Genomic DNA, 13,504 nt, shown 5'->3' with positions numbered 1-13,504 from the left:
CCAGCACCGCCACCGGGAAGCAGCTATGACAAACATCTGCTAATTGGTTACGGTTACTTTGGGGCCACCGGTCGCTTATCGTCCGGGCAACCGATTTCGTAATGGGGCCCTCCGGCGGCAGGCGACAATCCGGTGGTGACTCTGGTGGGGTAACATTTTAATTTACGCTTCGCCGGGTGTGATTAACCCCCGGGAACCCGGGTTCGTCGCCTGTTGCGTGACGCAGTTCTTCGTTTCCTGGGCACCGAAACTTCTCACCCTTTTTCGAGCGCCGCTTGCGTGCTTCTGAGGAGGTTGTGTGTTTCAGGTACACATTCTATTGTTTCTGTTGTTCTGGCAAGCAACCGAAGCATCGATACTGGCTGGGGGTTCCTGTTGGTTCCCGTTTTTTCCCCCAGTCGTTTCACGGCCTCACCAAGAACGCGACGAACGCTGGGGCGAAAGTGGAGCAAAAAGGTTAATCGAAACGAGCGTTCTCTTCGATCCGATTGCCAATTCTGGAGCCCGTCCGTGTCAGCTTCCTTCCGGTTGCCTTCGTTTCTCATTTTCATTCCTTTTTCGGACCTCATTTCCATACGCCAAGAAAGGTGGTAGAAGATAATATTGTTTTCCCTAGACTGCGCCCGGTGTCTAATGATGGTCTGATACGCTGATTATGTTTGTCTAACGGATTCTCGGACCTTCGGACCCTGGACGGCGGTGGGTCGAAGGGCCGCACCCCCCATTGTGCGTGCCGCCGAACACGACGAGCGCACTTCCCACTCACGAGGCGAAGGAAGTGGCCGTTTGGGGCGGGCACCTCGGGTTGATTTTTTTCGGCTCGTACCTTTTTCTCTTATTAATTCTCTCGCTTCGGTCGGACAAGTTTTGTTGACTTTCGGTTGTGGGGCTCGGCGCAGATTCGGGTTCATTCCACCAGCGCTTTTCTCTGCATGTCTCTCCCGATTCTGACACTCTCTCACTCTCTCTGTTTGTTGATGCTCTTTTGTTACTCTCTCTCTCGCTCTTTTGCGTTTAGCTGTTCGGTCCATCTCTTTCCGTTTGCCGCATGTGAGTGTCTTCGCACGCGAATCGGGCGGCGCATCTTTCTTCGTTCTTGGTTGGAACGAGTTCCGCCACACGCAGCATAGCACACATACGCGTCCTTCTCTCTCTCTCTCTCTCTCTCTCGATCGGCGGGCGTTCTCTTCTCTTTGCAGATTTCCACCCGAGAAAATCCCAGTTTTCTTGCCACCGATCGGTGGCCGCTCGCGATCATTCCGCGCTCAGGCAGCGAACCGTGTGGTCGAAGAAGAGTTGATCCGTTCTTGCGCTGCTAGGGATCGCAGTTGGCGTACGACGACGGCGACGAGTTGTTTTCCCACCCAATCTTAGCAGTCTGCGAAAATAGTGGCGTGAATAAGGTGGCGTTGAAACGTCGTGTGATTCGACGAATCGGGAGTGAAAATCGGGCTTTTCGTAGCTCAAAAAAAAGGAAAAGATCTGTGTTCGTTTTGTGCATGAGTTTTCGTGCTTTTAATTTACTTTTCCCCGTGTGGAAAGGCGAATCCCCCGCGGGTACACATACGCAAGATGATTGATGATGATGAAGTCTGCTATCGACCGTCCGTCAATAAGCCGTCGCTGCCAACGTTCGCCGCGCCCGGGTCGGCTGGCCAAAGCAACAGCGGTGCGCAACATTAAAGCAAGTGATTGATTCCCCGTTCGAACGTCCGCGAAAAAACAGAGAACGGATGCGGTGTGGTGCTGCGGTGGTGCTCATGCTCGCAGGCCCCGAAATTAAACAGCTACCGAAGCGCGACCGTGTCCTGGCCGGTGCCGCCGATTCGGCCTGACCTGTTCCCGTGTGTCGTTGTTCTGTTTCGGTGAAGAAACCTCCTCCAGAAACCTTTACGGTGTACGGTGCCTTTCCGCAGAGCCAGTGGTCTAGTTCTTGTGAGTGCAGAGTGTTGTCGGTGGCGAACGCTGCTTTTCGGCTGCCAAGTTTTAGTGCGCGATACAGAAGGCGGAGAAGATAAAGACGATGGGGCCGAAGAGCGTGGCCTGCTGCCCGCAATGGGCAGCGCCGTTCCTTTGCATGTCGCTGCTGATGCTGCTGGCGATCGTGGCGCAGTGCCCGGTGGCGGACGGGTATCGTTTGCAGCGGAACCGTAAGTGCCCTTTCCCGCAAGAATGTGCCATTTTCTTGCGGCGGCCACCACTTTATGGCCCCTTTCGATTGTCTTTTAACTGATTTTCTGTTGACTGCAGGACCATTTGCCGTTGTAGCGCTTTTGTGCAGTGATCCGTTTTATGTGAGCATTTAAAATGCTTTTAAAATCTCTTAAGAAGAAAAAAACCTTTAAAAAACGCGCAAAATTAAAGAAGAATGAGCTCATGATGAGCGTTGCCAAAACGTGTAGACCAAATTTACATAATGCCCTGTGCTAACAAGGCGCGATTATTGCCCGCGGACCATTACTCTCGATTCCGGTTCTACCCGAAACTCGCACCTTATTATACTTGCAGACTTGCCACAGAGGTTTGACCAATTAGAACATCACTCTTTCCTGCGGGTTACTTTGTAAGAATGACCGCGCACGGCCAAAATATTGTAGCTCCTCGCTGGAGCGTATCTATCGGCGAGGATCGAGCTTCCCCTTAATTTCGTGTGGTGGCGAACGAAAAAAAACCTGTAGGTTGGCCACGATGGGTGGGTGAATAATTATGTGGAAACGGACGTTGTACCAATTCCGATTGCTGGCGTGTCCGATGGGCGAAAGGGCAGCGACTTGACAGCCGCGCGGGGCGTTTGGTAGATGCTGCATCCTTTATCAGCAGACCCCCGTGGGGAGTGCTTTTTTATGCGCTCGACCATTAAGTGCTTAATTTGGCTTGCTTAACACCCGCAGGGGCGAAACGGTGAAATGTGGCACGCCAAGTTTCGCTTTTCGCCTGCCGCGCAGATTCGCCTTCGAATGGTCGGCTCACGGGTCTGATGGGTGTGGGAGGGTGCGGGTGACTGGCAGAAAGCGACTGCGCGAGTTCACAATGCAACGGGTGTAATTATGGACGGGTCCCGTTCTCGTTATCGAATGTGTGGGGCAAACGATCGCTTAAAGGAAATAAAACGCTTGCCGATAATTGAATAACGAGCTTTCGGGAGCTTTCCTTTCCCACTGGCCAGCTTGTGGGCGGTGGGGCATCGTTGGAGGGTGAGACGGTCCGCCGGAGGAAAATAATTTAAAGGCAGCCCGGTCAGAACGTTTGCAGTTCGTGCGATCCGTTTTCCGTTCGAATTCCATCGAACTTCGCAAACGCCCGGGAAGGAAGCTTCGGCAATTTTTTTTGGCCAACGATATGATCCCAAACAAGTGGCATAAGGCTCCGTGCCGGCGGCCCCGTTACCGTTAGAACTATGTTAACAAGCAACGGCCGGGTGCTGCTGTGCGAACCGATGGCGTAGCACCAAGCACCAAGATTGCACACCGGAATCCAGGGTTGTAGTTCCCGGCGGGAACAAGTGGCACATGTGGCCCCGTGCTGCCCTGCCCGAAAACCACTTTCACACGTACCGTTCCGGGCGGGGGGGCCAACGGGTAAACGCTACGCCACCAACAAATAGGGCAAACCCCGTTGGCGCAAAGCAAAAACGACTAAAAATAATAAATAGTTGCTTCCCGCGTGTGGCAAAAACTAGATTAAACGATCGGAACGATCGCACAGGTTCGCAAACGGGTTTTGGGGAGTCCAGCTGTGGCCGAGTCCTCATTTCTGCACCGCGGATCGCGGAACCGGGTACGTCATGCGGGAGAAAAATGGTTTAAATTAATTGAATGCAGCGGCACAGACTCCGAAATGACTCTCCGGAGACTCCGACGGTACGCCGACGGGATCGATTTCGGCGAGGACGATGCGCACTTTGTATATGTTGCGCTTTGGCCTCCCGGCCGAAGTGGGTCAGCTTCGCGTTGGGCGCTACATTCTGCCAGCCCCCCCCGGGGGGTTCGGATCGGAATGCGGGAATCCTGTCTGCATCCCGGGGCAGGGCAGCAGCAATTACTTACCCCCCGGTTGTTTTTGTTGCTGCTTGGCCCCAAGCCCAAAGGAATGCCGGAGTCTAGAAGGCAGAGAGCAAAAGTAAGCCTTAAATTGACCACCTTTCTCGGCGGCGTCGGTTGATGGCGATCGTGGCACTTTATGGCGCACGGCATTGACTGCGTTCTTACTGTTTGATGAGCGGCCTCGAATCGAAAGAGAAGTTGGTTAGTGTGCTTTCGATTATGCAAACGTTCTTCTGCAGCGCCACTGCCGCTGTCACGGTGTAAATGGCTTCTTAAAAACGAAAGACTTCAACGGTCGGTCAAGCGGGAAACTCATTCGCTCGACTGTGTCTCGCCTTTTGATGGGTGATGTGTTTATGGTGGCACCTTTTTCCTGCCGGGCCACCCAGCTTATGTAAGTGAGCTCGGACAGTGCGCGCAACGATCGGGTTTCCATTGTGTTGATGGATGTTGCGAAGATGATCTCACGCGCTGACATGATTTCTGGTTCGCCTGTTGCACGTTTGATATGAATTATTCAACCGCTCGGCGCGTTGCAGCCGCAGGTTTTCCGAACTCTCACCGCACAGCGGCGCGGCAGTGAAATAGGGACGCAGCCGAGAGCTTTGCACAGGTGGCTTGAATGGCAGTGGCAGTGGCAGAAAACAGAATGTGACCTGCATTTTAGCCTGCTGCCAACCCGTGGCCCGATAGGGGCTTGGAAAGCTGGTGGTGGTTGGTTCCGAATACTGGGACACCTCCGGAAGCACCACCGCTCGCACTCCGGGCGGATCGAGCCCACATCCAGCCGATCTAGCTCGATCGAGTGTGCGAATGCAAATTAGTTCCTCTCGCTTGCCAAGTACGTTTCCCGGCGCGACCCGCGGGCCTAATTTCGTTACGGCGCGTTTCGTTTTTCTTTCCGCCGCACCTTTTGCCTCGTGTGCCCTCGGGTGTGTACTCGGGACCATCATCACCGACACCGACGGAGCGCGAAAGAGCGCGTGAAATTATCGTGTGCTAAATATTATGCTTATGCTCGCGCGTTCGCGTACGCCAACTCGCCACACCCGCTGGTGACATCGCGGCACCCATCACCGATGGTGAACCCGTGCGTGGGGCAAAACTCTCGACCGACGCCGGCAGCACCTTCGTTGGGTCATTATATATTCCGATGGCTGTGGAATGCTCGCCAGGCGGTCCGTTTAGTTTCCCAACAAAATGCAGTTTGGGCTCTTACACGCGCCATGCAAGAGACACCCGGGGGGGGGGGGGGCCCTTAAATAAGGGGCAGTTTTACAGTGATGGCCCTCCGGACGCAAATAGCAGGACGGAGCCAAAGTGATGTTGGCGCTTCTGGCGCCCCCCTGGGCGCAGCACTTGTTTTAAGAAGATTCACACCAAAGAGCCCGGGAGTGTTTGCTTTCAAATGCATGAGAAGAGGCTGGCCCGCTGGCCAGTTCGGGCTACAATTTAATGCCAGATGGGGGCTGTAAGCGTTTACTGGAGGCGACACACAAATAAACACTTCTCGGAAGTAGCGGAACCACGCACAGCACGACAGTGGATTCGTTGAAATATTTATCAGCCTTGTACGGCAACAGGAGTGCCCCAGCGCGTGTTAGATCTTGATTCAATTAACAGCACTCGGACCACCGATTGGACGATAAAAAACATGTTTATGGCCCTGACGTTATTAATATTCATTATTTGTTTTCGCGAGCCAATGGTGATGACGAGCCGTGCAAAAACGGTAGTCAGGATAGCGAGAGAGAGAGAGAGCGAAAGGGAGAGAAATGTTTGATGTGTCGGACTGTCAGAAACATCTCATTTTATGCTCGTCAATCGAAACGATCACGGGATCACTCGGTGTCCCAGCGCTCCACAGAACGATTTTTCATCTTCCTTAGCTTTGCAGGCCGAGGGACATCCATCAATTATACCGATCGACTGATGCTGATTCGTCTGTTTCGGAATAATCGGAACCCCCCCTGAAAGACGGAGAAGGAATGACCGCAAAACCGCTTAAACACCTATCAAAACATATCCCACTGTTGATGCTGCTGCTGGGGCGGTGGAGGCTGGACGCTGCGCGGCCACTACTTTGTGGCGTTAAAGAGGTCCGCGTCCCGGAGGGGGCCTATTTAGTCGGGGTCCACCATTGCGAATTGATTTCGTGCCCTAATGACAGCCGGCGAAGGCGTTTTCGAGAGCGAAAGAGGGAGCGAATGGGGGGCCCCCGGTGGGTGTGACAGGACTCGGTGGAGAACGGGTCCGGGGGACCTTAGGCAAACAAACAACACACTTGCCACAGGAAAGTGAAGTGAAGCAGAAGGAGAAACTGATTTCAAGAGGCACGTCCCGAAGTGAAAGAATACGCCCCTGGTGGTGGTGGTGGGCTGGGCCGGGCCGCTCCGCAATTTGTTTCAGACCCCGTCCCCTCCCCGGGTCTTGGCCGCGCAAAACTAGGACACCGCGCGCGATGAGTGGGCAAATTAGCGACGGTCTCTGTGGTGCGGGTTCCCGGTTCGGTCCAGAGGGGAGCCATCATATGGAGTCGAGCCGTTCAGTTTGCTCCCCGTCCCTCTCTGACCACGGCTGTCAATGTCAGTGTCGACGAAAATATAGGTTAGGTGTGCGCCGCGCTGCCTTCGCCCCAGGATTCTCCGCCGGCCTGGCCTGGCCATCTGGTTGCAAATCGTTGCGTGCGATCACCGGAGTCAATTAGACGTGGCAGAGAGTGTGAACGGAATCGGTTCTCCATCTTCAGCACCCGGGGGCCCGGTAGAACACTGGCTGCCCCCACCGTAGTTCGATGAACCTGTTCCGCCGTGTGTGACGTAAAGCATCGCCGGTTTCATGCGCACCGTACGGGGTGGGAGCCTTGATCGTGGACTACTTTCCTGGCCGTCTTGACCCCCATCGTCGCAGTGGCCGTGGCCGGGCACAAACCCGGTTCCCGAATGGGTCAATGCTTCGTGTGTTCGAGCGATTCGATACATTTCGGCCCGCCTTTCCCCATCACCACCGCCGACGTCGCTTTCTTGAATGTTCACGCCGGGTTCGCCCGGCTCCGCGGTCCGTTCTTCGGCCGTTGGAAAGCGGCTTCAAGCGGCTGTTTGATTATGTTTTAATGCATCACCCGATCGGGTGCGGGCCACGATGAAAGAAAAGTAACTGGAAAAGCGTGCGAGAAACGATCGATAAACGATCGGAACACTGTCGGATCGGGGCGCACCCAGGGAAAACTTTCTACCCGAATGCAGATCGAACGGATCGTTAAATAGATTTCGATTTTCTTGGCCCCATGGAACCCGCACATTCTTCGGAGGGGGGCAGCATCGGAGAGCTGCTTTGAATATCGGCGCGGCTCATCCACGGAACGGTACGGCGTGAAGGAGAATGAATTTGAATATTCGGTGCTGATATAATGGCGAAAAAATGTATAAGAGCCATCCCGGGGTTTGCCACGAAAAATGTGTCACCAAAGCCGCGCTGACGGCGAGATCTCGCAGCGGCAGCGAGTTTTTAACGAGGAACTTTGTCACCTTCTTGTGTTGAGCGTTTCGAGCCGAAGTTTTTTTTTTTTTTGCTCCTTCGGCCACACGGTGGATGTCAATAACCGGGCGACGGTCTAGCGGTTCGACATTTGATAGAACAGGTTTGGGGACTCGCTGACGACGGAAATACAGGCCCGGGGGAATTTATGGGCGTGTGTGTTGATGGCACTTAAAGGAACGTAAAATTAGCAGACGTGCTATAACGGATTATTAACTGATCGCGAGTGTTCCATTAGGGAATTAGGGGTTTTATCAATTTTCTGTTTCACTTGGGCGTGCCTAAGCTTTACATGTCTACCTTGTATGTATTATTTAAACACTATACTTTATTGATCTTTTCGATGCAAATTTGTAACAACCGGTTTGTAAGTAGGAATGAATCCGTCACTGTCCTGTTTTTCAATCTAACTGTAAACGAATGAGGCATTATTTGTTCATTGTTTAGAATCCAGTTGCTACTACAACGGAACCCACTTCATGGAGGGATCGATTGTGCCGACAAAGGAACCCTGTCTGATGTGCAAATGCTCCGAAAAGACGCTCATCTGCGCGCTGAAAGTTTGCCCCGGTAGGTGTTGTGCGCATTGCATACTGGCAGGCGCTCCAGAGCCAGGCGGCAGTTAACGTTTGAATTTCCACAGAGCAACCGATTCCGCCTCCGAGGGGATGCATTCTGGTGCACAAAAGTGGGTCCTGCTGTCCCTACTTGCAGTGCTCGAAGCTCAATCTGGCCGTGAAGAATCATGGCGATCGGAAGAAGATTCACTTTTTGGATTACTACGAGAAGGCCGCCCAGGAGCGGTTGGAAAACCCGAACTCGTACCTTCGCCGTTCGGACGATGAAGATGTGGAGGATAATGGAGGTTCGTGAACGGCTGGAGAAAGCGATGAAACTTGCACGTTCAGTCAACTCACAATAATTTTTTTCTACAGCTTGTATCGTCAACGGTACGGTCTATAAATCCGGTTCGGCCATGGTCAGCTCGTCGCTCTGCTCGTATTGCTACTGCATCAATGGGCGGCAGAAGTGCGTCAAGCCAAAGTGTGCCCTTCCCAGCCAAAAGTGCGCGCCCGTGTTTATCGACTCGACGTGCTGTCCCATTCGGTACGACTGTAGTGGAAAGACTCCGGTGAAGAGTACCGCTTTGGAGGCTTCGACCGCATCGCCCAATCACGTGCGCAGGATAAACAATAAACACTACCAACGGATGGCCGAACGGCGAGGTTACCGTAGCAATGGGTGCACGGTCGGTGGGCACACGTATCCTGATGGGGAGAAAATGAAGTCCGAGGACCCGTGCGAGGTGTGCTTCTGTATCCGCGGGCAGCGCAAGTGCACGCCGAAGAAGTGTGCCCCTCCGATCAAAGGCTGCACACCGCGAGTACCTCGAGGGGAGTGCTGCGCCATTCGCTACGATTGCAGTAGGTGTTCCGAATTGTTGTGCCTTAAAATTGTACCTTTCGTTAATGTACCTTTTTCCTCTCGGTTTTCTAGAACACGGTGAGCAGAAACCGTTCGCACGCAAAATGGAGGACGAAGAAGAACCTTTCGATTTCTTTTCGATCCTTTTCGGACCCGATCCGGATGCACCGAAAGGGGAAGAAAAGACAGTAACCAGCACCAGTGAAGCACCAGTGACCGAACCGGCACCCGTTAGTACGACGTCTGAGAAAAGTTTCCTTGATCTTTTGCGCGCAGGTCTCGATTTTATCGACGACGCCGGGGAAGATGATTTGCTACTGACAACGACCTCAACGGCTCAGCCCGTCGCGTCAACCTCAACAGAGTCCACTCCGGAGCAGCACACCGTGAAGGTGGAGATCATCCAGGAACCACAGGCGATCTACATCGAGAAACCGGATTTCAATTTCCCCGTTCGAAACGCTCCGCCCGTGCCGGTGATGTTTAAGCCTTTACCGAAGATACCGATCTTGCTGGTGAATGAGCCGAACTTCCAAAACTTAGAGTCCGACTCACTACTGAAAGAGCCTCCCAGAGATGTTTCGAATTCTCTTGCGGAAACTAAAAGTGTTCCCAGTGGTCCGATGGAAGAAAAACCTGAGCAGTCTACTACATCTCGCCCAGTCTCATCGACGACGGTGTCCTCGACAAGCAGAACTACCTCTAGTACCTCTCCTACGACCACAAAACTATCCACAACAACGACGACACACCGACCAACCACAACTGTGGAACCATTAAAAACTTCTCATAAGACTACTAAAATATCCACCACGACAGCTTCTACTTCTACGAAGGTAACGAAAACGACGTCGACAACCTCACAACCTACCACTAGCTCTTCGAAGACCACAGTCCAACCAAGCACATTGCCTCCGACGACCACTGCCAGAGTTATATTTTCCTCAACGACCACTGCTCATCCAACTACTTCGAAATCGACGACCACTTTGCAACCTCGAACGTTACCTGTAACGTCTACTACTCAACCAGCTCCTGCATCGTCAACGACCACCACAGAAAATGTTACGGTGCCACCAACAACTGAAAAACTGACAACATATCGAAGCTCTACCGTTGAACCGAAACTAGAGTCACTGAAGCAAACCGTCAGTAGTGTAACGAAATCCACCGTAGCAGCCTTGAAAACTGTCGAGCTCTCAATGGCCAGCAAAGTTCCAAGTACAACGCAGCTTCCCAAAACAACTTCCCAATCTACGACTGCATCGTCGCCCTCCACGAATCCCGTGCAAACAACAGTCGCTGGAACCACAGCAGGAAAGACAGTAGCGGTGACCGAGAAAACTACGCCAACGACAACGAAAATAGTGCCAACCACTCCGCGCAGTGTCAGTTCCACTCCATTGGACGTGGTGCTCAAGATCGATCAGCTCGTCGATAAGCAGACGGTGGAAACGATCCTTAACTCGTTGAATGTTAAGATTGAAAATGTCTCGGCAGTGACTGCCAGTGAGCCGGCGACTACGACGACCGTAACGATGAAACGACCCAACAATAAGTTTGTCGATTTCGAACCGGAGAAAATACCGTCCACCGTGCTGTCGAAGTTGGCAACCCGAACCACGGGCACCCCGGGACCTGCGGAATCCACCACTCTGACGAACGAGGTAACATCTGCCGTGGCTATCGAGAATGATCTGGTGGTTACGTTCGAGGTGGACAGCACGTCTACGATAAAAGATTCAAGTGAACGAACCACAGATGAGTTGACCACTTCTTCCACGGTTCCTACCGACAGCGAAGAATTGACCACACTTACGACGGCAAATCTGTCGGAGGAGTCCACCGTTCAGGATGAGGCAACGTATTCTACGACCGATTTTGAAAGCACAACCGATGGCTTTTCCGCTGAACCAAAGACGGAATCAATAGTGATCGACAAGAACGATACAACGACACCACCGGAGACGGTTACAGCGTTGCCCAGCAAACCCATAACACCTGCAGCTCGTCCACCGAACCCCCTGAAGGAGAATAATCTGCTTTCGGTGCTACTGAGTGGACTGTCAAATATCTTCGACGCGACCAGGAACGATTCCGGCAAGCAATCACAGAAGAATCGAACCGAGTACCGTCCCATCACTCCCAAGCCCATCCCAATCAGTGGATTCCACAAGGTAGGCAACATCCCCTCGATCCTAGAAACGGACGTTGGTATGGACTACGATGAGCCAACGTTGCCGCCGAGCTTGCCGAACCTGAAAATCATCCCCTTCCTGCCGGCGGATGCGGTGAAGAAGAATGACCCACCGAAACCGGCCAAGATCGTGGCGCCGACGTACACGTACTTCAAGAACCACCCCAACAATTACCCGATCGTAAACGAACCGTACGAACCGCCATCCTCGTACGCCATGAGCAACGAGCACGAGGTGCTACATGCCGGGTTGGGCTATAAAACGGCAGCCAAGCCGATCGCGGAGTACGAGTATCCGTACGATCCCAGCAGCATCAACTACCCGGCGCTGACCGAGAACTATGACGTCGATGCGAAGAACGGATACTACAACACGAAAACCATTCGCGACAAGTTTGACACGGTGGACGAAACGGACTACGATTACGATACGGACACGATCCACAAGTACGCGGAGATTCCACAGAAGCAGGATTTGTTCCAGAACGAGCTGAAGAAGTTTATCCCCACAAAGTACGAGTCGGTGCCGCAGGAGGGCACTTACGTGCCTGTCTACGACAAGTACGGTGTGGGCTACCCGGAGAAGAACGTTTACTACACGAACCACAAGGAGTTGGCGTACGGTGGGGCGAAGGTAGACAAATTGCAGCCGAGTATCGATGAGACCGACATGAGCGGATTTTCACCGCCAACGAAAACGGAAGGTTCGTTTCGGTTGTGGGGAACCTTGTGCTTTATTTGCAGATAACAATCGGTAAACCATTTCAGGAGGGTTCGTGCCAAAGGAACATATCAAGGAGGAGTTTTACTATGAGGGCTACGTCACTACACCGTTCCCGATCGAGGCCGAAGAGCATAACGCGAAGTTACCATACAATGCAACTCCGACCAGTTCCTATGGAGGTAAGTGACGGGCGAGTGAACCCAGTGGACCAACCGGGACTAGCTTTTCCCTTTATTTTAGCAACTCCAGTCAATCCGTTTATCGACGTGATCCGGACAGAACCGGCTCCTCCACTGATGTCCCTGATCGAGGACAAGGAAAAGTTACTTTCCACGCTGCAGACGAAGAACACCTCACTCGACGCTGCGCTGGATGATCCCAGTGAGGGCACGGATGAGTTCGAGAAACAAATCATTTCCATCACAACCGACACGAACTATCTGTCGTCTTCGGTGGCCGAAGAGAACGTCGCCACAACGGAGCGTACGACACCCTCGAAACCGAACTTTACCGGCTTCGAACTGAACTTCCCGGTTTCGGTGCATCACTCGCTGGAACCCGTGTCACCGGCACCGGTGCAGCCAGCGACCAACGGCGGGACCGAGCAGGACCCCGAACCGAGCGGTATGTTTAGCCTGGAGAATATGCTGAACTATTTGCTCCGCGAGGAAGATACGATCGCCGAAAACAAGCTGCGAAACTCGAGCACAGGAAGTGATCCGATCCCTGCGCTGGCCGACGGGATTCCGCCGTTCAAGACGCTCCCGCAGCGACTTGCGGCCGTGTACGATCCGACCGCCGGGCTTGAGGCTTCCCTGGGCGACGTGAAGCCACCCTCGGACGAGGAGCTTCACGATGGTACGGTGACGCTGAAGGTGGAGAGCGCCAAGAATGACACCAAAACGCTGTACCGGCCTTCGCTGATGGATCTGCCGTTCCTTAACCCGGGTTTCCACACGAAACCGATCAACCAACCGGATGCGGATCCCCAGAACGAGCTCGACCGATACGGCGGATACGGTGGCGGGGCAGAGCATCACGGCGATCGCTACCACCACCACCACCATCAGCTGATCGCCGACGGTTCGCCGAGTGTGCCGCACCAGAGCTCGTACGTCGTCAACCCGGTCGACATTAACAAACTGAAGCAACACCACTCCGAGGGCACGGCGGAGATTACCATGAAGTCGAAGGTCAAGGACACGGTCGGGATCCTCAAGCTGGCCGGGTGCAACATTTACGGGCGCATGTACCGCGTTGGGCGCATCATCTCGGAGCTGTCGGGACCGTGTCTGGAGTGCAAGTGTACCGAAGTGGGCGTCCACTGTACGCCGCTCGATTGTCGGCGGCGTCGATAGGACCCCCCCCCTCAATCTGACGCAGCGAGTTGTTCATTAATATGGGTAATGCGAGATGGTGTGAGGTGTGCCAGTGCGTGAATGGATGCGATGGAACGAACGAGGACCGAGCGAACGGGGAGTTACTGTGATTTTCGTGATATTAATCATTAGGCTTAGGCGCCATCGAACGCGGCGCATTGAGGGCTTAGAAATGACAACAAGTTTTACCCACACAAAC

The 13,504-nt window shown here is 53.4% G+C and overlaps 1 protein-coding gene across 1 annotated transcript; it reads left to right on the top strand.

Annotated features, from left to right (window-relative positions):
- Window positions 1-2,023: 2,023 nt before the first annotated feature.
- LOC131207935 (uncharacterized) lies at window positions 2,024-13,284 on the top strand. Its single transcript, XM_058200571.1, has 7 exons — window positions 2,024-2,150; window positions 8,028-8,150; window positions 8,224-8,445; window positions 8,516-9,004; window positions 9,078-11,906; window positions 11,971-12,105; window positions 12,167-13,284. Exons 1-7 carry the CDS (start codon window positions 2,024-2,026, stop codon window positions 13,282-13,284), a joined length of 5,043 nt encoding a protein of 1,680 aa, XP_058056554.1.
- The last annotated feature ends 220 nt before the right edge of the window (window positions 13,285-13,504 follow it).

Source organism: Anopheles bellator, chromosome 2, assembly GCF_943735745.2.
Source record: "Anopheles bellator chromosome 2, idAnoBellAS_SP24_06.2, whole genome shotgun sequence".
Classification (NCBI taxonomy): Eukaryota; Metazoa; Arthropoda; class Insecta; order Diptera; family Culicidae; genus Anopheles; species Anopheles bellator.
Note: the sequence above shows the minus strand (reverse complement) of the source record. Positions and strands in the feature narration are given on the sequence as shown.